Source organism: Anomaloglossus baeobatrachus, chromosome 1 (genome assembly GCF_048569485.1).
Source record: "Anomaloglossus baeobatrachus isolate aAnoBae1 chromosome 1, aAnoBae1.hap1, whole genome shotgun sequence".
Taxonomy (NCBI): Eukaryota; Metazoa; Chordata; class Amphibia; order Anura; family Aromobatidae; genus Anomaloglossus; species Anomaloglossus baeobatrachus.
This window is the reverse complement of record NC_134353.1, coordinates 525,064,216-525,091,514: the sequence shown is the minus strand read 5'-3', so window position 1 is coordinate 525,091,514 and position 27,299 is coordinate 525,064,216. Positions and strand designations below refer to the sequence as shown.

General features: G+C 46.9%; 1 protein-coding gene across 1 annotated transcript in view; it reads left to right on the top strand.

Annotated features, from left to right (window-relative positions):
• Nucleotides 1-27,299, top strand: part of LOC142244025 (prostaglandin reductase 1-like) — a 48,807-nt gene that overhangs the window by 12,331 nt on the left and 9,177 nt on the right. The window contains exons 3-5 of the mRNA XM_075316209.1: nt 17,117-17,176; nt 24,706-24,873; nt 26,937-27,054. Of these exons, the coding sequence (XP_075172324.1) occupies nt 17,117-17,176; nt 24,706-24,873; nt 26,937-27,054 (346 nt within the window). The remainder of the gene's footprint in view (nt 1-17,116; nt 17,177-24,705; nt 24,874-26,936; nt 27,055-27,299) is intronic.

Below are 27,299 nucleotides of genomic sequence, written 5' to 3'. Positions count from 1 at the left end.
AACACTACATATGTTGACAAGGCTTTGTGAGCAGCAAAGGGTAGTAGCTGAATACCAGCTACAACATACCCATTGGTATTCCAGTCAGTCTCTGCATATAAGAACTAATGAGCGGCCATGGATGTCTAACATCTGTGAGTTTCTAAAAAACTTTGAAGAATCAACCAAGGTGGTGAGCGGCAATGACGACATAATTAGTATAATAATTCCGCTTCTCTGTCTACTCAAACACTCGTTGCTCACAATTAAAAAACAATCTTTGCATGCGGAGAAGGTGGAGATGGAGGAACAAAAGTACACAGGGTGATGCTACACAGCCAAGCCACATCTCATCTTCTCAATGTGAATTGAGTGATAATGAAGAGAAGGAGTCTGAGGAGGAAGAGGAACAGGAGATGGTTGCCTGCACTACACAGAGTATTACCAACAAGAGCTTCTTATCTACTCAGCGTGGATTACCTGAAGAGGAGAAGTAGAAGGAGGAGAGGGAGGATATGGAGCAGGAGGAGATAGTGAGTCAAACTCTTGGTGGGGACAGGGAAGTCTTGCCTATTTGGAGGCTGGCACACATGGCTGACTATGTCCCATTTGCTTTCCCATGACATGATCATATGCATAATACGTATTTTGGCCAACATCGATAACTGGTTACTCAACTTTCTCAACCCACATTACAAGGAGAACTGGCCATTTCTCCTTCCTGCAGCGGAGTGGGCTAAGAAAATGATGGAATACCAGAAAGCCCTAGTCAAACAATTAGTACACAAATTCCCATCTGACAATGCTAATAAAAAGGAAAAAAGGGGTAGTAATTCTGGGCGCTGCACTGATCCGACACCAGTCAGAAATTATGGGCACAAGATGGCACAGTGGGACCAGAGCAAATCAGAAAATAGGTGAAGACATTGGAGGTTGAGTATAAAACAGGGGGCAAAGGGGCAGAGGACTAGGTTTAAATCGCCACTCCAGTGCTGAAAAACAAAAACGCTGCAGTGGTGCTTTAAAGCTTCTGGGAAGAATAATACGGTAGCACATAGAGCACTATACAGAGACACTTGGCTATGTGGGATACTTAACCCCTATTATTTTTTACTTTCAGTTTGTACCATGTTTTTCCTAAAATAAGACCTCCCCCAAAAATAAGCCCTAGCAGGGATTTTAAGCATTTTTGGAGCAAGGCTTAAATATAAGCCCTCCCCCGAAAATAAGCCCTAGTCGCGGTTCAATAATGAAGCGTCCATGCAGCTAAAAAAGTTAAAGATACTGCAGGACACTTCATTATAGAAAGCGGACACCCTGCAATCACACTCACCAGACGCAGAGCGGCAGGACCTGTAGCGATCGCACCCCCGCACACATCACATCACACACACAATCAAACATCACATCATACACACAATCACACATCACATCACACACACTATCACCCTTCAGATCGCTCACACAGACTCATCACAACCAGCGATACCGATCCTGAGAAGCCGTGCGGTGGCGCACAAGGATGTGAGACACGTGACTTCTTCCCATCCCTGCGTCCGGGGTAGATGCTAGAATGTACGGGCTCCTGACAGGTATAATCTAACGGACGCACTCTTTACCGCTGCATGGATGGCATGTGTGTGTGTGATATCTGATGTGTGTGTATGAGTGTTTGTGTTATGAGTGTGTGTTTGTGTGTGTCCGTCCAGCAGCAGGAGGCAGCGTGCAGCATACTTGCTGGCAGCGGCTGCCGGAGATCACAGAGAGGACTTCGGAGTCACTCAGCCATCTGGCGTGTGGTAAGTATGAGTCTTCTGGGAGGGGAAGGTCTGTTTTTTTTGGGGGGTAAACTTATCCTCAACCGTGTTTCTCCAAGAATAAGACCTCCTCCAAAAATGAGCCCTAGCGCTTTTTTGGGGGCAAAAAAAAAGTATAAGACAGTGTCTTATTTTTGGAGAAACACGGTATATAGCTGTGGTAACCATTGTTGTACTTATTTATTAACTGCTTCCAGCCTGCTCATAGACTTTAAATGCCTGGATGGTCCAGCACCTACTTTGCACTAACGTTCCTCATAGACGGTGCAGAGGTGGTTTATTACCGTCTGTTCCTTCTCCATCACTGTACACATAGTATTAAACAAGTACTGTATAAACAGTAATAGGTATTACTGGTGGTGTTTCCTTTTCCATACACAGTGCTTATGTGATTGTAGGGCATGTCACTGGGGCTACACTGAATGCACCCTGACTGCTGAGCCCGATATATAAGGGGTTAAATCCATCTCCCATGCCTGAATCCGCCCCCTTGTGTTTGTCCAATCCCACTGTTTTCCCTCCTACTGTTTTTCCCCTATATAATCCTCCTGCTTCCTGGTTTCGGTCTCTCCTCAGCTTGAGACCCGGACACTGCTATGCTGCTGGACACCCGGACACACTTGTGCTGGTGGTGAGAGATGACCGATAACGTGGCTGCTGCCATTAGGGACAGAATCAGGAGGGAAGGGGACGCATGGCTTGCCACCTTTTTGGCTGAGCTGCGTACCATCCCTCCTGAGGCTCAGGCGGTGATTCCCAGCAGCAGGCAGTCTGCATGGCGAACCCGTCCGCCGGAGCGCCTGAGTCCTGCACTGATAACGTCACGGAGCGTGCACACTCGTGCCTGCGCCTCGCGACTCGCCCCGCCCACTTCTTCCCAGCTCCCGACTGCAGCTGCCACACGCCGACTCTGTCCCTCTGGCAGCGTGGGGCCGTGGTCAATAGTACTTAACCCCTGCCTCCCCGAACCACCAATTATACCTCCTCCATCTCCACTTATAATGCAGGGACACCATGTCTGCGGCTCCTCGTCTATAAAGAGGCCTGCAGACATGATGCAGCCCCTCCCCCCTCCCCCTCAGTCTCTTCAACATGATGCACCCCTGGCTGCTAGGGCATTAATAAGCCCTTCTACCCCCCTTTCACAACCCCCACTGCTGGCCTTGCCACCATTACTGCGGGAGGCTGCAGGTGTGCACCCTGCAGTGTCTCCCCCCCCCCACAAGCCCCATCTGCTCCAGGTGCACCTGCCCCAGTTTTTCAACCCCCATATCTTGCTGGTCCACCGCAGGTGGGTGCTGGAACACGTTAACCGCTCCTCCTCGCTTTCCTTAGCGTCACCCCCTCGCACCGCTCACTGACACAGACGCTCTGCTGGATCACGTGGCAGACGTAGCTGCCATTCCGCCCGTCGTTTCCGATCCTCTCGGAGGAGCCGCCGTTCTCATTCATCGAGGTGGCGTTCTCCTTCCACTACACCGGATTCCTCAGTCGTGCCCCATGGGCATCATCGTCGTCGTTACCAACCTTCTCAGAGGGAGACGGTTCTCCCCTCAGCACGTCGGCAGCCTGTGGAATTTGTTGATCCTGTACAGGAGCCTTCTGTCGCTCCCCTTACAGATGCTGGTATGTATCGATACTCGGGGGCGTGGGGAGATAGTGCGGGTATGGCAGCGGCTATTAAAACACTTTTAGATAATTTGCAGCCTGCGGCGGGGGGAATATACTAGTTGTCCCTTTATCTTCCGGTCACCCTCCTATACAATCTGACCCCCCCTCCTCGTGCTAATATTCATAAGGACGCTTTCTTTTGCGGCGTTACCCCTTTGGGATCCCACTTGACTGAGGAGACCATCCGAAAAATTTGGGCAAACGAATATGTTGATATATGGTCTTTAGTTTCGACCGATCAACATACAATTGATAAGGAGTGGCGCTCATCTGATCGTCCTTTTGAGAGGATGCCCAAAATGGCTAAGTCCATTAACAACTGACTTCAGGCATTTTTTGTTATGGGATGCGTCATGGGACAAAAGCACCCTGAGCGCTGTTCCGAGATATTTATATATCTCGACACCATATATAATTCTTACAAAGCTCATGGGGGATCAGCCTGGTGGCGCTACGACGAGGATTTTCATCGTCGTTTGGCCCTCCAACCCCAGTTGGGGTGGGGAGTAAAAGCCATGGACACCTGGGTGCGTTTAATGATGGCCCAGAAGGACTATAACCCCTTTAATTCTGCACCTTCTAGCACCTCTGCTGGCTCCGGCCCAGTGGCCGTTCGTAGACCTGGAACGTGTTGGTTATTCAATGAAGGCCACTGCCGCTTTTTTGGCCTTTGTAAATTTAAGCACGAGTGCTCTGCTTGTGGTGGACCACACACAGCAGCCCAGTGCCCCCGACTATATGCAAAATTGCCAGCAAAACCACTCAACATGCCAGATAAGGACGCCAGTGAGCGTTCTTGTGATGGGGAAATGGCTCGACCGGTACACCAATAAAGGGGCAGCTGCTCGGCGGTATTTTGGCTTCACTTTTGGTTCTATTTTTCATCCTTTATCTTTACTATGGAACCCTCATTTGCTCCAAACCTTAAGCGGATTCTGATTTTCACTGTGTTGCTTTAGAAGCTGAACGTTGAAACGTCAATAGGCAGGATCTTGGGTTCTTTTTTCTGACATCGAGTCGATTTTTCATATTTTTCAAGTTCACCCGTTTGCCATCATTTGCTGAGTTGGTTTGTCAATCCCTTTCTTGGATGATTTTCTCTTGTCGGCCTCAGTTTTGCCGTCTCATGTACACATTTGGTCCCCCTTTTGTTCGGGTCATGTTCTCCGGAACAAGGGTATTTTGTCCTGGTCTGACCACATGAGCGTAGTTACTGCCATTAATTTTTGCTTATTTTCACCCCCCGGTAATTCAGTTATTTAAAGTTACTAGAAGGTGGCCCGATTCTACGCATCGGGTATTCTAGAATTTACGCATTGTGTAGTTCATGTATGATTTTTGTTATAGATATATATATATATATATATATATAGATGTTGTTGTGTGTAGTTACCAAGTGTTTGTGTAGGGCGCTGTACATGTTCTGGGTGTTGTCTGGGTGTGGCGGGGGGTGAGAGCGGTGTTGTATGTGTGTTGCGTTGTTTGTGGAGCGCTGTGTGTCTGTCGCGTTGTGTGTGTGTGTGTTGCGCGGTTTGTGTGGGTGTGGTGTGTTTTGGGGGGAGGTATGTTTTGTGCAATGTGTGTGTTGTGCGGTTTGTGCGTATATTTATGTATGCCGCGGTGTTTGTGTGTTGGGTGTTGTGTGTGTGCAGCGTTGTCTGTGTGTGTGGGTGCCTGTGTATGGCGGTGTTTGTGGTTCCCTGTGTGTGTGTGTGTGTGTGTTGGGGGGAGGTGTGCACCTCCCATTGTGCTCCATCCCCCATGCTGCACACCCCCCATCGTGCTCCATCCCCCATGCTGCACACCCCCCATCGTGCTCCATCCCCCATGCTGCGCACTCCCCATCGTGCTCCATCCTCCATGCTGCGCACTCCCCATCGTGCTCCATCCTCCATGCTGCGCACTCCCCATCATGCTCCATCCCCCATGCTGCACACCCCCCATCGTGCTACATCCCCCATGCTGCGCACCCCCCATCGTGCTACATCCCCCATGCTGCGCACTCCCCATCGTGCTACATCCCCCATGCTGTGCACTCCCCATCATGCTACATCCCCCATGCTGTGCACCCCCCATCGTGCTACATCCCTCATCGTGCTACATCCCCCATCGTGCTACATCCCCCATGCTGCGCACTCCCCATCGTGCTACATCCCCCATGCTGCGCACCTGCCATCGTGCTCCATCCGCCATGCTGCGCACTCCCCATCGTGCTACATCCGCCATGCTGCGCACTCCCCATCGTGCTACATCCCCCATGCTGCGCACTCCCCATCGTGCTACATCCCCCATGCTTCGCACTCCCCATCGTGCTACATCCCCCATGCTGCGCACCCCCCATCGTGCTACATCCCCCATCGTGCTACATCCCCCATCGTGCTACATCCCCCATGCTGCGCACTCCCCATCGTGCTACATCCCCCATGCTGCGCACCCACCATCGTGCTCCATCCGCCATGCTGTGCACTCCTCATCGTGTTACATCCCCCATGCTGCGCACTCCCCATCGTGCTACATCCCCCATGCTGCGCACCTCCCCATCGTGCTACATCCCCCATGCTGCGCACTCCCCATCGTGCTACATCCCCCATGCTGCGCACTCCCCATCGTGCTACATCCCCCATGCTGCACACTCCCCATCGTGCTACATCCCCCATGCTGCGCACTCCCCATCGTGCTACATCCCCCATGCTGCGCACTCCCCATCGTGCTACATCCCCCATGCTGCACACTCCCCATCGTGCTACATCCCCCATGCTGCGCACTCCCCATCGTGCTACATCCCCCATGCTGCGCACCCCCCACCGTGCTACATCCCCCATGCTGCGCACCTCCCTATCGTGCTCCATCCCCCATGCTGCACACTCCCCATCGTGCTCCATCCCCCATGCTGTGCACTCCCCATCGTGCTACATCCCCCATGCTGCACACTCCCCATCGTGCTACATCCCCCATGCTGCGCACTCCCCATCGTGCTACATCCCCCATGCTGCGCACTCCCCATCGTGCTACATCCCCCATGCTGCGCACTCCCCATCGTGCTACATCCCCCATGCTGCGCACCCCCCATCGTGCTCCATCCCCCATGCTGCGCACCCCCCATCGTGCTACATCCCCCATGCTGCGCACTCCCCATCGTGCTACATCCCCCATGCTGCGCACTCCCCATCGTGCTACATCCCCCATGCTGCGCACCCCATCGTGCTACATCCCCCATGCTGCGCACCCCCCATCGTGCTACATCCCCCATGCTGCGCACTCCCCATCGTGCTACATCCCCCATGCTGCGCACCCCCCATCGTGCTACATCCCCCATGCTATAATAGTTCTCCTATTATACTCAGAGAGGAGTATAATAGGAGGACTGTAATAGGAGGAGTAGTCCTGGGGGGAGAGGAGTATAATTCCGGCTCCCTGCACATGTGTACCGGGAGCCGGTGTACACTGGTAACTATGATACACATCGGGTAACTAAGGGACCTTAGTTACCCGATGTGTATAATGGTTACCAGCGTTCATGGCCTCCGTCAAGATCCCAGCATCGCAAGGTTATGTCTGGCGCTGCTGGGATCCTGACGGAGCCGGTGTACACTGGTAACTATGATACACATCGGGTAACCAAGGGACCTTAGTTACCCGATGTGTATAATGGTTACCAGCGTTCACGGGCTCCGTCAAGATCCCAGCATCGCAAGGTTATGTCTGGCGCTGCTGGGATCGTGACGGAGACGGTGTAGAAGCAAGCGATATCCCAGGATGTTGTGAGTGTGTGGATGTGATGTGTGAGGTGTGTGTGAGAGTGAGTGTGATCTGATGTGTGTGTGTGTACTCACCTGGGAGTCGGAGCTCCGTGTCAGTTGGGCCAGAGCGAGCGTGCATTGCGTGAGGGGGGCGGGGCCTGCAGAGAGCCGGGGCGAGAGGCCAATCCGTGTGGGGGGGCGGGGCCATGGCGAGCCCAGCGGCCAATCAGCTTTGTGTCACCGTAAGGACACAATTTTGGAGCATGACAGACAGACAGACAGACAGACAGACAGAATAAGGCAATTATATATATAGATTAGTGCTTAGATGCTTGGATCCTAACATCTGGTTTTGCACCCGTCATGTTCTCGTTTTTTGTAATTCTATTGCTGATGCTTTCCCATTTTATTTTTCAGAAGTTTTGAGGGCTTCGCACTCGCGCTCGGACGGAGGGGTTGCCTTGCCCAGTCAGTATGTGGGACTTGATTGTCAACATTTGACCCCCCCTTCCTGGTGTGAGCTTCGTGGCTCTTGACACGTGGCAGGCTTGCGGCGGTACTAGGCTGTGGTGTGGTAGTTGGGCATTCTTATATTTTTGGGTTGGTCAGAGAGCGGTGCAACGGACGAAGCCGCCAGTATATTTTATCGGGCTCTCAGGACGGGGTTGTGCAGGACCTATCTTTCATGGGTGGGGGTCGGAGCGCTGTCTAGTGACTTTTGCTCCTCTGTAGCGGTCAGTGGTCGAAAATGGTGGATGGTAAGCGAAGGCTGATTGCGCTGGGAGTCCGGCCTGGCATTACGCCTCGTTGACATGGTATATTCGGTTGGTTAATTACACCTGTTATTTCAAAAGCTGTGACCGACCCCAACCCAACAATAGATGAGAGTTTGTATATATTTGGTTATCTCTCCAGTAAAGTTTATTTGGTTTACTACATTTGTGTGTTTTGTTCGGGCATGGGAGATTTGATGCGGTAGTGGGGTCTCAGCAGTCTGTAGGGAATGTCAGTGGGGCTACACTGAATGCACCCTGACTGCTGAGCCCGATATATAAGGGGTTAAATCCATCTCCCATGCCTGAATCCGCCCCCTTGTGTTTGTGCAATCCCACTGTTTTCTCTCGTACTGTTTTTCCCCTATATAATCCCCCTACTTCCTGGTTTCGGTCTCTCCTCAGCTTGAGACCCGGACGCTGCTGTCCCACCCTCCCTCCCCTTTTGTTGTATGTTATATTGTTTAACTCACAGCAGTCCGTGGTCGAAAATGGTGGATGGTAAGCGAAGGCTGATTGCGCCGGCAGTCCGGCCTGGCATTACGCCTCGTTGACATGGTATATTCCGTTGGTTAATTACACCTGTTATTTCAAAAGCTGTGACCGACCCCAACCCAACAAAAGATGAGAGTTTGTATATATTTGGTTATCTCTCCAATAAAGTTTATTTGGTTTACTACATTTGTGTGTTTTGTTCGGGCATGGGAGATTTGATGCGGTGGTGGGGTCTCAGCAGTGTGTAGGGCATGTCAGTGGGGCTACACTTAATGCACCCTGACTGCTGAGCCCGATATATGGTGTATGGTATGTGGTGGGGTCTCAGCAGTCTACTGTGTATAGGGAGGGATCATTGGCTGATGGATCATAAGGCTATGTTCACACAGGGAATTTATGCACCATTTTTAGCATGGTTTTTGCCTTGGTTTTATGCAAATCCTTGCTAATAAAATGCTGCCATCACAGTCCCAGCAAAGGCTATGAGATTACAGAAATCTCGTGCACACACACACAAATGTTTTCCTGATGGTTTTGTGAACCACCCTGGTTTTTGCTGCATTATCAAAAAAATTAACATGTCCATTCCATTCAGCGGTGTTGTCTTGGTTTTTCACCCTACTAATGGGTGGATTCACAGATGCCCTTGATTGGCAGGTCTAAGCGGGTTAATGAAAAAACCTGAAATTGATCCAGGGAATCTAGCCGGACGCCGGTCCCCATATGAGTCTATAGGGACCAGTATCCGGTACTTAAAAATGGTGGTGGAAAGATTGGAGCAGGTGCGCTATACTTACCAAATCATTAGCATGGCTGCTCCTTCAATTCCTGAGCTGCTCATTACCTTCATTGCATATTCACTGCTTTCCCGCCCACTAGTGTCTGTGATTGGTTGCAGTAAGACAAGCTCCCAGCCTGTGTAACAGCGTCTGATTGCAACCAATTACAGACCCGGTCTGCAGGTCTATTATACAGTAAAAATAAATAAAAAAATTGGCATTGGGTTCCCCCATATTATGATACCAAGCACAGATAAAGCATACGGCTACAAGCTGCAGCCCCCAGCCATGTACTTATATTGGCTGTGTATCAAACTAAGAGAGACCCCATGATGTTTTTTTCTCCATAAATTATTTAAATATATAATTTAAAAAAAAGCCTGTGGTCCCCCCCAATTCTGAAACCCAATGAAGATAAAGCCAGACAGCTGGGGGCTCGTATTCTCAGGCTGGAAAGACCCATGTTTATTGGACACCCCCAGCCTAAAAATAGCAGCGTGCAGCCACCCAGGATTGTTGCATCCATTAGATGTAACAATCCCAGCACTTTACCTGACTCTTCACGATTGTTCTGGTGCGGTGGCAGTCGGTCTAATATAAGGGGTTAATGTCAGCTCACTGCTGCCACTAAGCCCTAGATTAGTAATGGGAGGTGTCTATGAGACCCCATCACTAATCCGTAAGTAAAAAGAAATAAACAAAAAAAATCCTTTATTTGAAATAAAATCCAATAACACCCTTTTTCGCCACTTTATTAACCCCAAAAAGACCCTTGTAGGTCTGACATAATCCACACGAGGTCTGCTACATCTGAAATTACAGCACATGATCAAGGAACATGTCCACATGCTGTAACTGCCGGCAGAGAATGAGCCGCGATCAGCGGTGACATCACTCAGGTGATTTTCGGTTACAGCTGGATGTTATCACGGTCTCCACTCATTGCATGGCTCACTCAAACCCTGCCTGAACCTCACAGCAGGCAGGCATGTTCTATGGTGCTTGCTGTGAGCTTGAGATGTAGCAGGGCTGGAATCATCATGGGACTTTGAAAGGACCTGCAAAGGAGTTTTGGGGGTTAATAAAGTTGTGGAAGAGGGGTTTTATTTGTATTAATTTGCACTTCGGTGTTTATGTTTATTTCTTTTCACTTGCAGATTAGTAATGGGGGTGTCTCATAGATGGCTGCCATTACTAATCTAGGTCTTAATGGCAGGTGTGGGCTGCCATGAACCACGTATATTACCCCGATTGCCACCGAACCAGGACAATTGGGAAGAGCTGGGTAAAGTGCTGGGATTGTCGCATCTAATGGATGCAACAATCCTGGGCAGCTGCAGGCTGATATTTTTAGGCTGCGGGGGTGACCAATAAATGCAGATCTCGACTTGGTTCAGCTATCTTGGAAGTAAAAAACGCTGTAAAAACAACATAAAACTGCACCAAAAACCTGGAAAAAAAACATACCAAAAACGCAAAAAAGCACCAGGAGACACCCAGAAGACTTCTGGCAAAAGATCAGGTTTTGGTCAGGAAATAAATGCACCAAAAAAGCCCTGTGTGAACATAGCCTAAGAGACCCAGACAACCCTGTTATGCAGAATGCTGCATTTCCCTTGTACCTGCTACTAAGAAACCATATACAAGGAAAATAAGATGATTTTTTTTTTTTTTTTTTTAAAAATGCCCCCATCCCCCCAAAAAAAATATTATATTACCTTATGGGGAGAAAATATATAAAATAAGCTAAAAATGAAAGAGAAAAAAAATCATTGAATATACAATAATATGAAACAAAAAAATTAAGAAAGTCATTGTCAATCCAATATTACTCTTTACTAACCCCATGGTAAAGACGTTTTTTCCTCCAATGAAAAAAATAATTCTTTATTAAGTTTTCAAATAAAAAGTCATTGCATTAGTGTACAAACGTCAACACATTTTGACTATACAAGTCTTAATCGTAACATGTATCCTACATGCTGACCCAACATTTAAAACCAGTAAAAAAAAACAACCCCTCCTCACAGTGACATAATTGCATTCATTACTTATAGGTAACATATGTGCATGAGTATGAGATCTGGCCTGGATAACAAATCATTATAGTATAAAAATAATGTGACAGTCCCAAAAAATACGTATACATTTAATGAATATACATGAGATCATTACGGTCATTTAAACGCAGAGGAGTTCTATTGATTAATTTCATTATCCACATGGCTTCCTTCTTTAGAAGGTTCTTTCTCCAATCACCTCCCCTTATTAACCCTAATTATTCCCAAAAAAAACTAAAGCAATCAAGATTTTCTCAGTGTATTTCAGAGAAATGCTTTGCCACTCCAGATGTATTAGATTTTTTTTATTTTTGATGTCAGCAATATGTTCTGTGATTCTGGTTAAACGTGTTCTAATTTTGCAGCTTATATACAACAGATCACTGTGTGTGCACACAATGGCATAACTTGAGTGTTGCATCACAAGTTAATAAAAACAATTCTGAAATGTTTGCGAGTTTTTATTTCCAAATGCTTTGGTTTTCACTGTGTATGCACACACTGAACATTTTGCTTTTCAGCATTTGTAGAAACCAGACTTGGATAACCAGGTTGTTTTACCAGAAGAGCTACTCCTACATAGGCTTGGGGACAGATGATCTCTCAAATTCTTGTCTCTTTTGGCAACAGAACCACATCTTTTTTTAGAATTTTTTCTAGTATCTCATCTTGTTTCAAGATAGGCAAATACTTGCATATAAGTGTCATGATTACTTTAGGATAGTAGGGAACGGGGCTCCTTAACCGTCCCTTAAGGTAGGGATCCCTAGGCTATCTCTAAACTCAGAGATACTCCTAATGGTGGAGAGGCTTGAGTCTACTTCTTGGCCCTGCTCCTGACCAGTCCTGATCTTATTCCACCTTCCCCCCAGGGAGGAACGGAACAGGAGTGTGTTGAAATCACAGATAAAGACAGACATGGGAAAACCCAAAACTGTATTGCACAGCATACACACACAAAGGTAAAGACAATAGGAAATTCAGGTGGAAATGCAAGAGCAGGAAGGAAGTACAAAACAACAAGGGGAAACTCCACAACCGCTCCAAGAAATGGGCACAACTAAAGCCCAACTTTCAACAGAGAGCCTAGGACACCACAACTCACAGACCAACATAGAATAAATTATAGCTGGCATGGGTAGACAGATTCCACTAGCATAAATAGGAGCGAAACAGATGTGATAGGTCTCCCAAAACATGTGATCAATGGAGCAAGCAGACTAGAAGAGGTTAACTCTTGCTAGCCTGTCTGTGAAAAAGCACACAGCAAGTTGACGCCCAAGTTTGCTTGTGTTGTTCCCAGACACCAGAGAAACCATCTGGCGAAGTGTCAGAATCTGCAATATCAACAGAATTCAATGCCGCCATAACAGTTGTGCAAGATTCCGTGTGACAATAAGTTGTCTGGTTTGTCCATATTTAATTGCTATAAAATTTAATAATGTTTGTATTATATCTCTTTTTTACTTAGTGTTAGATATTAAATGTTTTCTTGTGGTATATTCAGTTTTTTGCTCTGCAATTTTTAGGATTTTTTTATTTGTAGCCTCTTAGTCTACTATGCATAATGTGACATTGCTCCAAAAAAGGGCAGGAATGGAGCAAATTGTTTTAGCACAGAAGAATTCCCCCTATTGTCTAACAGAAATAGTAAATTTAGGATGGCAGCTATCCACTTTTGCCATTAGAAACAAATCTAGAAAAGTTATGGAATCAGACACACTAAACCTGCAAATCAGAGATTAAGCTCATTGGTATTGATGTCATTTAAAAATCCTGGCACAATAGTCCCATCGCCCGACCATGCAAAAAGTATGTCATCGATGAAACAACCTTACCAGAACAGATAATCTATATAGAGATTGATTAGTGGAAAAGATGACAAACTCCTCCCACAAAGCAACATATAGAACTACAAGGGAAGGTGGTTATTTTGACCTCATAGGGGCTCCTCATGCCTGTAAACAATATTTATTGTTATATATTAAGAAATTATGTTGAAAAAGATAATCTATTGCCATCATAATAAATTCCTGTATATCTGGTGACAAGTTACTATAGGTTTTAAGATGATATGTGGCTTCTTCTGTGGCCATGGTATGGGATATGCTAGAATATAAATTCACTATGTCACATGTGAGGAATGACATATCCTTTTGCCAAAGTGTTCAAAGTTTTCTATAACCTCTTTATGAGCAGAAATCCAGGTATGATTTGGACTAGAGTTTCAAGGTTAATATCCACCCAGGCACTGAGTCTCGTTGAGAGACCCAAAGCCTGAGATAATTGGCGTAAGGGGAGGAGGAAATATTTCTTTGTGGACTTTGGGCAATCCATGAAAAATTGCCATTGTTGGAAACTCCACAAGTCAAATTTTCGCTTATAATACCTAGTTCAAGGCATTTGGAAATATAAACTCACAAACATTTAAGATAAAAACCTTTATCAATACAACCCGTAATTTATGTCATTTTGTGCACACACTGCAATCTCTTGTATATAGGCTACAAAATGATAAAACTTTTAACCAGAATTGCAGAACAAATTACATAGTAATCAGTAACATACTGTGTGTATGTATATATATATATATATATATATATATATATATATATATATATATATATATATATATATATATATCCATGTATATATATATATATATACAGTCATATGATAAAGTTTGGGCACCCCTATTAATGTTAACCTTTTTTCTTTATAACACTTTGGGTTTTTGCAACAGCTATTTCAGTTTCATATATCTAATAACTGATGGACTCACTAATATTTCTGGATTGAAATGAGGTTTATTGTACTAACAGAAAATGTGCAATCCGCATTTAAACAAAATTTGACCGGTGCAAAAGTATGGGCACCCTTAAAAATTTCTTGATTTGAACACTACTAACTACTTTTTACTGACTTACTAAAGCACTAAATTGGTTTTGTAACCTCATTGAGCTTTGAACTTCATAGGCAGGTGTATCCAATCATGAGAAAAGGTATTTAAGGTGGCCACTTGCAAGTTGTTCTCCTATTTGAATCTCCTATAAACAGTGGCATCATGGGCTCCTCAAAAGAACTCTCAAATGATCTGAAAACAAAGATTATTCAACATAGTTGTTCAGGGGAAGGATACAAAAAGTTGTCTCAGAGATTTAAACTGTCAGTTTCCACTGTGAGGAACATAGTAAGGAAATGGAAGAACACAGGTACAGTTCTTGTTAAGCCCAGAAGTGGCAGGCCAAGAAAAATATCAGAAAGGCAGAGAAGAAGAATGGTGAGAACAGTCAAGGACAATCCACAGACAACCTCCAAAGACCTGCAGCATCATCTTGCTGCAGATAGTGTCAATGTGCATCGGTCAACAATACGGCGCACGTTGCACAAGGAGAAGCTGTATGGGAGAGTGATGCGAAAGAAGCCATTTCTGCAAGCACGCCACAAATAGAGTCGCCTGAGGTATGCAAAAGCACATTTGGACAAGCCAGTTACATTTTGGAAGAAGATCCTGTGGACTGATGAAACAAAGATTGAGTTGTTTGGTCATACAAAAAGGCGTTATGCATGAAGGCAAAAAAACACGGCATTCCAAGAAAAGCACTTGCTACCCACAATAAAATTTGGTGGAGGTTCCATCATGCTTTGGGGCTGTGTGGCCAATGCCGGCACCGGGAATCTTGTTAAAGTTAAGGGTTGTATGGATTCAACTCAGTATCAGCAGATTCTTGACAATAATGTGCAAGAATCAGTGACGAAGTTGAAGTTACACAGGGGACGAATATTTCAGATAGACAATGATCCAAAACACAGCTCCAAATCTACTCAGGCATTCATGCAGAGGAACAATTACAATGTTCTGGAATGGCCATCCCAGTCCCCAGACCTGAATATCATTGAACATCTGTGGGATGATTTTAAGCGTGCTGTCCATGCTCGGCAACCATCAAACTTAACTAAACTGGAATTGTTTTGTAAACAGGAATGGTCAAATATACCGTCATATAGGATCCAGGAACTCATTAAAAGCTACAGGAAGTGACTAGAGGCTGTTATTTTTGCAAAAGGAGGATCTACAAAATATTAATGTTACTTTTATGTTCAGTCGCCCATACTTTTGCACCGGTCAAATTTTGTTTAAATGCTGATTGCACATTTTCTGTTAGTACAATAAACCTCATTTCAATCCAGAAATATTACTCAGTCCATCAGTTATTAGATATATGAAACTGAAATAGCTGTTGCAAAAACCCAAATTGTTATAAAGAAAAACAGTTAATATGGATAGGGGTGCCCAAACTTTTTCATATGACTGTATATATATATATATATATATATATTTATAGACATAGATATAGATATATATATAATATATAATGTGAAGCCCTGGCAAAACCAGGTAGTCACACATAGGCCCCCGCATAACACCTTCCCTCACCTAGGAAACATACAGCCGACCGAAAACCCTAGTCACCCCCCTCAGAGCAAGACAGGCACACCAGTGGGTGGGACCAGGTGGTTAGAGAACGCCCACTTAGGGGTCTAGACAGCCCGGGGCGGGAAAACAAGTAGTTCAAGTTCGAGTTCAATTCGAGTCTAGAGTTCAAGTTGAGAGAAGTGGAGGCTGGGGCTAGGTGTAGCTCCAGCGGAGGACAAGCTCAAGCTCAAGTTGAACGGTGCCAGGGTTGGAGCCCTGGTACCTTGGCTAGGTGGCAGATGGTGGTCCCCGTCAGCAGGCGATGGGAAGATGGCAACTGGAGATCCGAGGTGGACCGGGACAGGGTTGGAGCCCGCCGGTGCCAATACCAGAGACCCGACCTGGAAACCGTGCACAGAGGGGGTACTCGGACCCTGAAGCCAGGACCGGAACCAATGGCCTAGCTAATCAACCGATTGAGGTCCTGTCCCGAAAAGTAGACAACCACCCACAGAGAGGGATAGGGCCACCGCCAGGGCCTGTAGATCCCATGGGTCAACATCCGACGGGCACGGCTCCTCAGGTACACAACAAGCCGGGAGCGGACTTCCTTGTTCCGTACCAGGAAGTCCAACACAAGCAAAACAGTGCAGAGGGAAAAGACGGCGACCACCAGCCCAGGTGGGGGATCAGAGTACAACGGGCCACGGCGGCGGGCCACCAGCACCTTGGTTTACTAAAATACTTGAGTGATTCATTTAACTGTGAGTAACCAAACACCCCCTGGTATGTCCGGGCGCGCAGGCTTCTGCCATCGCCATCTCCTGCACAGAGACACTGGGCCCCGGGACAACCATTCCTACCCACGGAGGGGTTAACATCCAGCTGCCATTACATCTCGCCCGGAGTGTCCCACAACAGCAGCGGTGGTGCCACCTTTCACCACACACCGTGGGTGGCAGCACAGACATTTTACCAACAACCCCATACAAATACGTCCCCCTTTTCATTAGGCGTGTCCGCGTAACCCCCGTTTCCGGAGGATCCCTCAAGCCACACAGCGAGTCCGGACCCGAGCAGCTCGGCTGCTACAGGCGTGGGGGCGGCATATATACATATATATACATATATATATACACACATATTGCCACTAGATATCAGCAAAGAGAAAATACGACAATCACATAAAAATGAAGCTGCATGTATCGCAATAAAAAGCAAACATAGCTTGAATATCCAATAAAAAATTTTTTTTATAGTTCTTTAAAACTGTATGTACAAAAAAAAACAAAAAAAAAACAAAACAATGTGCTTGTCATGGTCAGGAATTGGTTAAAATAGGTTTTGAGGTTTGTTGAAATGTATCCTTTTTTTTGTTTCTAAAGGCCTTACAGTAAGAGAATGATGAAGGAGGGAGATGTTATGATCGGGACTCAGGTTGCAAGGTAACTTCCATTAATTCATGTTTTTAAGCTGTGGTTTAGGCTCTTATTTTTTATTATTATGTTCTATTGTTTCCACAGATTAAACTAAACTTAGTGAAACATAGCAAAGCATGACACTATTATTCAAACCGTGTTCATTATACAGTGGAACCTTTGATTACGAACATAATTGGTTCCGGGAGTGCGCTCTTAAACTAAGTTACTCTTATATCAAAGCGAATTTTCCCATAGGAAATAATTGAAACACAGACAATTCGCTCCACAACCCAAAAATATTTACTATATATAAACTTATTACAGTGATACAAAATAATGCACTGTATTCATATAAAATTACAGTACACTAACAGTAAAAAACATATAAAACAAATTAAACTGCACATTAGCTTACAATAAAATTGTTGGTGTGTGGGAGGTACAGTACAAGCAACGTGCTGTACTGGTTAGCAGAGAGAAAGTACAATACTATATCCACAAATGCAAATTGATAGACATGCCGTATAGTATATACTGTACTGTACAATGGTATGCTGTGTACAGTACATATGGACAGACAGTTACCTCCAGAGCAGGACAGAGCGTGGTGAAAGGACAGAACCAGACGTGTGCACAGTGAGAATTTGCTCTTCTTGCAAAGCATTGCTCTTAAACCAAATTACAAATTTGTAAAAAGCTTTTCTTGTCTTGCAAAACGCTCTCAAACCAAGTTACTCTTAAACCAAGGTTCCACTGTATTGTATTATGTCTTCCTTTAAAGGGAAACCGTTAGCTGATACATGCTGCTCAAACTGTGGACAGCATGTATCATCCACTGACTGTATGATCACAGGCAGGTATGTACAGTCGTACAGGCAGGTGTCCGCTGGCTTTTCCCCACCAGCTGGTAGTGAGTGGCAGGTCTATGCCTACTTGTGCATATGGGTAGAGATCTGTCAATTGTAATGCTCACCGGTGTTGAGGTGGCGAGCAGTAGTGGACCCACTGCACCACAGGGGGAGTCCAGGCTTACCCTGAAATGGAAGAGTCTTAGTTAGGCGCCTACCAGGTACACGCTAGAGCCCCAGATGGTGAGCACGGGCTTAGCTGCCGGTAGACACCAAGATGCTACTCCCAGGGCAGTGTCCGGGACTGTGGCAGCGGACCCCCAGGGCAGGGATGGGCTCAGAAATGGACAGGTAGAGTCTCTGGTGCAGATACGTGCAGCTAGAACGTCTTAACCAGACAAGACGGTTGGTGTAGGTGGGTATGTTATGCCCTGGCAAAACCAGGTAGTCACAAATAGGCCTCGCATTACACCGTTCCCTCACTAGGAAACATACAGCCGACCAAAAAACCCTAGTCACCCCCCCTTAGGGAAAGATAGACACACCAGTGGGCGTGACCAGGTGGTTGGGACACGCCCACCCAGGGGTCCAGACAGCCCGGGTCGGGAAATCAAGCAGATTAGTTTGTGGTTCAGTTTGGAGAGGAGTGTGGGCTGGAGCTAAGCATAGCTCCAGCAGTAAGTTCAAGTTGAACAGTACCAGGGTAGGAACCCTGGTGCCACTGGCTAGGAGGCAGACGGTGGTCTCTGTCAGCAGGAGACGGGAAGACGGCTCGGCAGAACCGAGGTGGACCGGGACAGGGTTGTAGCCCGCCGGTACCGACACGACGGGGAACCGACACGGAAACCGTAGCACAAAGGGGGGTACTCGGACCCTGAAGCCAGAACCCGGAACCAAGCGGACTGGTTAATTCACCGATTGAGGCCAGGACTAGAGGTCCTGTCCCACCCAAAGTCCCTCATAGAAGACAACAGCCCACCGATAGGGATAAGAGGTCACCGCCAGGGCCCAAAGATCCCAAGGTCCAGCGTCTGTGGGCACGGCTCTTTAGGCCACATCCAACCAGGAGCGGACTCCTGAGTTTCACACTAGGAAAGTCCACCTTACACAAACAGTGCAGAGGAAAAGGATAGAGACCACCAGCCGGGTGGGGGACCTGAATGCAACCGGCCGCGGCACCGGCCACCATCACCTTGGTTTACCAGAGACTCGTGGGGTTTATTAACAATGAGTACACCAACACTCCTTGCGGTCGCTATCCCCTGCACCGAGTCACCGGGTCCCGGGGCCACCATCCCTGCCCACAGAGGGGTTAACAACTTGCTGCACAACATCTCCCCCCGGGTGCCCCATAACAGCAGCGGTGGTGTCCCACCTCACCACACACTGTGGGTGGCGTCCCCCGGGTCCGGAGACCCTCGAGCCACCACCCCTGAAGGCCCGGATCCGAGTAGCGCCGGCTGCTGGCACGGGGCGGCACAGGTACAAAGGGTATGGTAGGAAAGTCTGGTGTAGCAAGTACAGATAATGGATAAAGACTATACAGGACCTGAGAACTAGCTAGGAAGCAGACACTAACTAACAAAATATGCTGCTCAGGCACCTCCTCTAGTGGAAGAATACCTTAAGTACCTTGTGCCTCTCAGCCATAGGCTGAGAGGGACATCTGGGAAATGATGTGCTTGCCTTTTAAGCGCAGGAAAGGTATGTCTGGCCACTGCAATAAGTTTATCGGCGTCCCTGCAGCAGGGGAGAGGCAGGATAGCACAGGAAAGCCAGCATCATGCCCTGATAAATCTTCCCAAAAGGTAGCCACCGGTGCCTGATTATTCCATCCCAGTTTAGAGGAAAGGGTATAGAACTGAACCGCATACTGACCGACAGTCAGAACATCTTGACACAACTGCAGAAGAGAGGAAGCAGCAGATGCGACACGACCTGGCTCATCAAAACTTTCCGGAAGACATCCAAGAAGTTTAGGACATCAGAGGGGACTGGGTCTCTTTTCTCCCACAGGGGGTTGACCCAAGCAAGAGCTTCCCCACCAATATGTGACATTAGGAATGCCCCTTTGGTCCAGTCCAAAGAAAACTGATGGTCCAACAGTTCAAAGTGAAGAATGCACTTATTAATGAACCCTCGGCATTGCTTTGGGTCACTATCAAAATGTGCTGGAGCTGACAAATGAGGGCCAGATATGGTCGGTGCTGGAGCTGCAGGCTGGACAGATGAGACAGCCAGTCCCAGGTTGGTCAAATGGGTGTTCACGGCTACCAGAAACAACAGAATCTAATCCTGCTGATCTCGCATGTGCGACATCTCCCGATACAGCGCTGGAAGAGAATTGGTGTCCGAGTCAGTGGAGTCCATAGCCTGAGCAAACTGTAACACTTCCCACTGTTGTGGATGTGGACCTACTGGAGCACAGGGGGAACCTGGGCTTACTCTGATGTGGAAGGAGCTTAACTAAGTGGTATACACAAAAGCCTCAGATGGTGGTGTTCTTGGCTGCTGGTAGACAGAAGGTGCTACTCCCAAGGCAGTGTCTGGAACCACAGCAGGTGACTCCCAGAGCAGGAACGGGCTCATGTACGGACAGGTAGAGTCTCTGCAGACAGGTGCAGCCAGGACAGCTAAAGCAGACAGGATAGCTGGTGCAGGTGGGAACGGAGGGTACTGCAGGAAGGGCATGTGTAGCAGATACAAATAAGGGACACAATGTATACCGGATCTGACAACTGGCTAGGAAGCAGACACTAACTAACAGACTATGTGCAATCAAATAATTGCCCTTTTAGGCCACAATTTGAGGGAAACACAGCTATTAGTGACAATCAAATAATTCACTATCACCTCTGAGGAAGCAACCCATGAAACGTGCGTCAGGAGACGCAAATCTTGGTACTGGTGAGGGAAACGGTCGGTTATGCACTATTCACTTGGATAACATGGAATTCATGACTACTTGCTTGTGACTTTTTTGTTTAATTCAACATGGATAGACGATAAGGTATTGTGGCTTTAAATCCTGTTGATTAATTCAAGTTTTTCCAGGAATATATGACTATACTAACGAGTTTACTCTATTTCACATTAAATCTTTTTATAGCCAATGGTATAACACAAAATCTGAAGAGTCACGTATTTATACACAACAGGACTTAGAATAGTGCAGTAAAAAAAAAAAAAAAGAACAAGTTATATGTTTCATATAACTTGTTCTTTTTTTTTTTTTTTTTTTTTTTTTTTACTGCACTATTCTAAGTCCTGTTGTGTATAAATACGTGACTCTTCAGATTTTGTGTTATACCATGCCTGATGAAGAGACCTGAGTAGTCTCGAAAGCTTGCAATTATTACCATCTTTTCAGTTAGCCATTAAAAGGTATCAACCACTGAGGACTCTCTGTTCTTTTAAACAATTTTTTTCTCTACTGGCTAACACGGTACAAAGATATATTTTACTTGTATAGCCAATGAGCATTTTTCAAATAGACATATGGTGTAATACTGAAACGTCTGTTGAATACTGGCGCCATCTAGTGCTCATTTAAATTAACAGCACTAGTACTTTTTAATAAGCACAGGTACTTTATAAATAAATAATTATTGTATAAAGCTGGTAGCTTCTGGTTGGATAAAAAAAAAAAGAAAATGTAGTTACATCCTGCCATTTATATAAACATTTTAGAGTAGAAATGAGTTTGAAGAAAATAAAATTACATTGATATCCTTTTTAAATAATCTGTAGTATCCCTTTATTTTCAATATTGTACAATGTTTTTACTGTAAAATTATATGTGAATTGATTTTATGATTGACCCTGCGATTTACTCATTTTTTATCTGTGATGATTATATGTGAAAAAAATTCTGGTCCCAGTTTTTGTTTAGCAAGGCAGCTTCTTTATTTTCAGTAATACATGTCTTTGTGTTTTCAATGGTATTTTGTGTGTAAAAGATAAAGACATAGAGAACTTTTTTCAGAAAGTTGTACAGAGTCTGTCTTGTAGGATATTATATTTAACAGACTATGAAGCTCAGGCACTTTCCCTAGTAGGAGGATGCCTTAGGTACCTAGTGCTGCTGAGCCACAGACCATAGCCATAGAAGTGTGATCTTGCTAAAGCTGGTGTCACACATAACGACGACGACAACGACGTCGCTGCTACGTCACCATTTTCTGTGACGTTGCAGCGACGTCCCGTCGCTGTCGCTGTGTGTGACATCCAGCAACGACCTGGCCCCTGCTGTGAGGTCGCCGGTCGTTGCTGAATGTCCAGCTTCATTTTTTGGTCGTCACTCTCCCGCTGTGACACACACATCGCTGTGTGTGACAGCGAGAGAGCGACGAAATGAAGCGATCAGGAGCCGGCACTGGCAGCTGCGGTAAGCTGTAACCAGCGTAAACATCGGGTAACCAAGGGAAGACCTTTCCCTGGTTACCCGATGTTTACGCTGGTTACCAGCCTCCGCTCTTGCTGCCAGTGCCGGCTCCTGCACTACATGTGGCTGCAGTACGCATCGGGTAATTAACCCGATGTATACTGTAGCAAGGAGAGCAAGGAGCCAGCGCTAAGCAGTGCGCGCGGCTCCCTGCTCTCTGCACTGTGACATGTAGCTGCAGCACACATCGGGTTAATTAACCCGATGTGTGCTGCAGGAGAGCAAGGAGCCAGCGCTAAGCGCGGCTCCCTGCTCTCTGAACTGTGACATGTAGCTGCAGCACACATCGGGTTAATTAACCCGATGTGTGCTGCAGGAGAGCAAGGAGCCAGCGCTAAGCGCGGCTCCCTGCTCTCTGAACATGTAGCACAGCGACCTTATGATCGCTGCTTCTGCTGTGTTTGACAGCTAAGCAGCGATCATAACAGCGACTTACAAGGTCGCTGTTACGTCACCGAAAATGGTGACGTAACAGCGACGTCGTTGTCGCTGTCGTTTAGTGTGACACCAGCTTAAGTCACTATGTTATCCCTCATAAGATAATGCTCATCACCAGTGTGGTTGGAAATACAAAGGAGTGCAATAGGGTCTTAACTGTGTAGAAGCAATGGTAAAGAAGTGTCAATTCACTCACCTTGATTGGTTATGCGGACACAACGCCTGTATAGGCTTCAATGAGAATGGCTCTTCATTAAAGCCTATACACACATACGTCCACAGTAAAAGTAATGAATGAAGGAAGAGAGGAAGAGGAAGAGAGGATGCGATCCACGCTGCCAGCAGTGCAAGAAGGCTCAGAAGACGTAGTGTGGAAGACTTGTAGTTTATTGGTGAGTCATATAAACTGCATGTCTTCCACACTACATCTTCTGAGCCTTCTTGGAATGCTGGTAGTGTGGATCACATCCCTTCAGCGTGGACCACATCTCTTCCCTTCATTCATTCCAGCAGTGTCGGCAGTTTCTCTCCCAGGGCTTGCATGACATCTTTATGTCACGCAATCCCTGCAGCCAATCAGTGACCACTCCATTCTCCTTCCCTTTGGACATCAAATATCAGTTATGTACAATGGAGGGGATGGTGAAGCAGCCGCTGATTGCCTGAGGTAATCTTTTGACATATCAACATATAGCTGCTATTATTTTACTTCAGAGAAATAAAGTGATTGAGAAGGGGTTGGGGAAGTAGTGGACAACCCCTTTAAGACTTTTTAGTGTCTGCACAAAATAAAAATTGAACAATGTCAATAAATGTGCTTCTATATGTTGTGTATAAACTCTGATTCAGGTATAGTTGTGTTTTCTTTGTATAGGTAAGAGATTCAAACCCCATTGGATTTAAATCATAGAATTAGCAAACTTACACATTAATATCTTTATAGGTAAACTGTTATAGGACATTGAAAGATCCATATGCCAAAATATGATTTGAAGCAATGTTTGCGTAGATGAACACATTTCAGAAAGGGCGCCACACATTTGGCCATTCTGTGTCTGGTATATTCACTGGAATAAGAGCTACAATAAAGCGGGCTTTACACGCTACGATTTCGCTACAGCGATCTCGTTGGGGTCACGGATTTTGTGACGCACATCCGGCCGCTGTAGCGATGTCGTAGCGTGTGACTCCTAGGAGCGATTTTGGATCGTTGCAAAAAAGTCCAAAATCGCTCCTCGTTGACATGGGGGTCCGCTGCTAGTTATCGCTGCTGTCGCTGGGGCGAAGTTGATCCTCGTCCCTGCGGCAGCACACATCGCTACGTGTGACGCCGCAGGAAAGAGGATCATTTCCTTACCTGCCTCCGGCCACAATGCGGAAGGAAGGAGGTGGGCGGGATGTTCGGCCCGCTCATCTCCGCCCCTCCGCTTTCATTGGGCGGCCGCTTAGTGACGTCGCTGTGACGCCGAACGGACCGCCCCCTTAGAAAGGAGGTGGTTCGCCGGTCACAGCGACGTCGAAGGGCAGGTAAGTACGTGTGACGGAGGTGCGCGATTTTGTGCGCGACGGGCAGCGATATGCCCGTCACGCACAAACGATGGGGGCAGGTCTCATGCTAGCAATATCGGGCCGGATATTGCAGCGTGTAAAGCCACCCTTACACAATAATCATTGGCCTTGGCTGCTGCTCTTTGTAGAAAACAAGGAAGTCCATCTTTATGTCTTGGTATAAGTGCTGAGTATACCTAAAAGAAATGATTATATTATTAATATAAATGGTTTAGACAATAAATACATTTCTCATGATAATTTTGTCTCAACAGGGTTTTGGAAAGTAACAATACTGCTTTCCCAGTCGGAAGCTATGTTCTATCAAATGCAGGATGGACAACTCATTCAGTCTCCCAAGGCAAAGATCTGACTCCACTATTACCAAATTGGCCTGACAACATTCCAAAGTCTCTGGCTCTTGGAACAATTGGAATGCCAGGGTGAGTATCTGTCATAGTCCTGAGCTGCGTAGCGGATTCTGCATTGCGGTTTTCTGTTGTATCCTCCTGTGGTCCCGGTCTCTGTCTGTGCGTGGTAGGAAACTCCCTACCAGCATTTCAGGTACCCTTTCGGTATCGGACCGTCTGTTTCCGGTCTCCGAGTCACTCTCTGGTTGGTAGGAGGAGTCTGCGTGCCTGCTCTGTATTCTGGGTGATTGCTGGGCTTCTTTAGGGATCGGTGTTGGCCAGAATGATGCCAGTCATATTTTTTGGTTTGCTACAGTAGGGTCCTGGCTCCTGGTTAGTGTGGTAGATTGATCTTGGTGCTCGACCCCGGACTGACCCCTGACTTTCTTCTGCCTGTTCCCCCTGACTCTATGTTACCGTCTGGTTCCTGTTTCCTCCTGACTACGGCCTTCTCTTCCCCCCTATGTCCTTTATGTGCTCTCCTGGGTACCTGACCCCACGGTCTGTATACCTACTCTGTTCTTGTCTGTTCCCTGTGTATAGTTGCGTTTTCCCGGTACTGACCTCGGCTTGTCTGACTTTCCTGCTGCTCTTGTAGCACACACATGCTCACAGCACTACCTAGTTGCAAGTCCATCCTGCACACTAAATGTCTAGCATCACATCCCTGCCTGTGAGCATCGTGACTGTGTCCATCTGTAATAATAAGTCATATATTGCCAAGGCTAAAATGTGTGTTGTAGTAGTATTGTACTGTGCTTTGCCTTATATATGTCGCGGGCAGAGGGGACGCGCTCGCCACACTCGGGTCCGGGGCTTCTGCTGCTGCTGCTTGGTGGCTTGAGCGGTGGGCCGGACCCGGGGACTCGAGCAGCGCTCCTCACCCGTGAGTGAAAAGGGATGGTTTGTTTGGGGAGAGAGTTTGTGATGCCACCCACGGGACGTGGTGATGATGGCACCACCACTGCTGGTGACGGGGATCCCGGGAGAGATGGTAGGGAGCAGCGAGGATGTTTTCCCCTCCGTGGGTAGGGGGGTTGGTGATCCCGGGGCCCGGTGGTGTAACGGGGAGGCTGGATGGCTGGGGTGCAGGGTTGCAGGGACAGCGCGTCGCGGTGCCGGACGGCACTGGTGTACTCACTCAAACAATCAATGGACGGGTCCCGCAGCCGGCTGCAGTGTTGTTGTGCTCTCCCCGGATGGCTGATGGTGGCTGTCTTTCCTTGCACCTGTTAGAATGTTCTGACTCCTGTGGTTGCCCACCGGTAGTCCGCTCCCCGGCGTATAGGTGCCGTAGGAGCCCGTTTTGCCCGCAGGCACTGGCCCTTGGATCTCTAGCCTGTGGCGGTGGCTGTATATCCTCACGGTGTGGACTGTTGCCTTCTGTCGGGTCTTGGTTGTTGGGAAACCCCTGGGGTTCCTGTCACAATCGGATTTGACTATTGTCGGTGGCTCCAAGCCTGGTCGGGGTCCGATGTCCCTGCCTGTGTGCTTAGCTTCACTCCACTTCCCGGTTCGGTACCGGTGGGCCACCGCCCAACCCCGGTCCTACGGCTCTGCAGAGTTCCACTAACTCCTGCAGACGGCCACCACCATCTGCCAACCTTGCAGTCAGTGCCTGGGCTCCGACCCAGACACTTGCAGTTCGTGTCCTCTTACTTTCACCTCCAAACTCTATCTACTGCTTTTCCTGCCTTCAGGCCTGGAACTCCTCGGTGGGTGGGGCCAACCGCCTGGCTCCGCCCCACCTGGTGTGGACATCAGACCCTGGAGGGAGGCAACAAGGGTTTTTGTCTGACTGTTGTAACTGTCTAGGGTGGGGAATGTGTATGTTGTTATGTATGTGACTACCTGGCTAGTCCAGGGCGTCACATATATACAACTGTTAATACAACAGAGAGCATCCCATCACGCTCTCTTTATTATCATTTCATTTCATAAATTCAATTTTAGGTACTTAAGAGTAAAGAACAAATGCTGTGTTGACTTGCTAAGATTGCTCTCCTTTTGCTAATTGTATGCTATAGTGTATACGACATATACTAGGGGACAAATGCTGTGGTAGAAAATACTTGAAGAATTATTCTGTTTTACAGTTTAACAGCATATTTTGGCTTAAAAGAGATCTGCTCTGCAAAAAAAGGTGAAATAGTTTTGGTCAATGGAGCTGCTGGGGCTGTTGGATCACTAGTTGGCCAGATCGCAAAAATCATTGTGAGTACTATCACCATGAGGACAAAAAATTATTGTTACCATCATATTTTTATTGCTCTTAAAATGTATGTACTTTTCATGACTTGAGGGAAAGACTAGCTTTTCTTAGTAAAACTGATGCATGCCTCGATATTCTCTCTTTTGTGTATATCTAGTTACCCACTGTGCACTTTGCTGGGCCAACAAACAGCCCTGGCACACATACCCCACCAGCCCACATTTCCCAAAAATACAGCTGCGTGTAA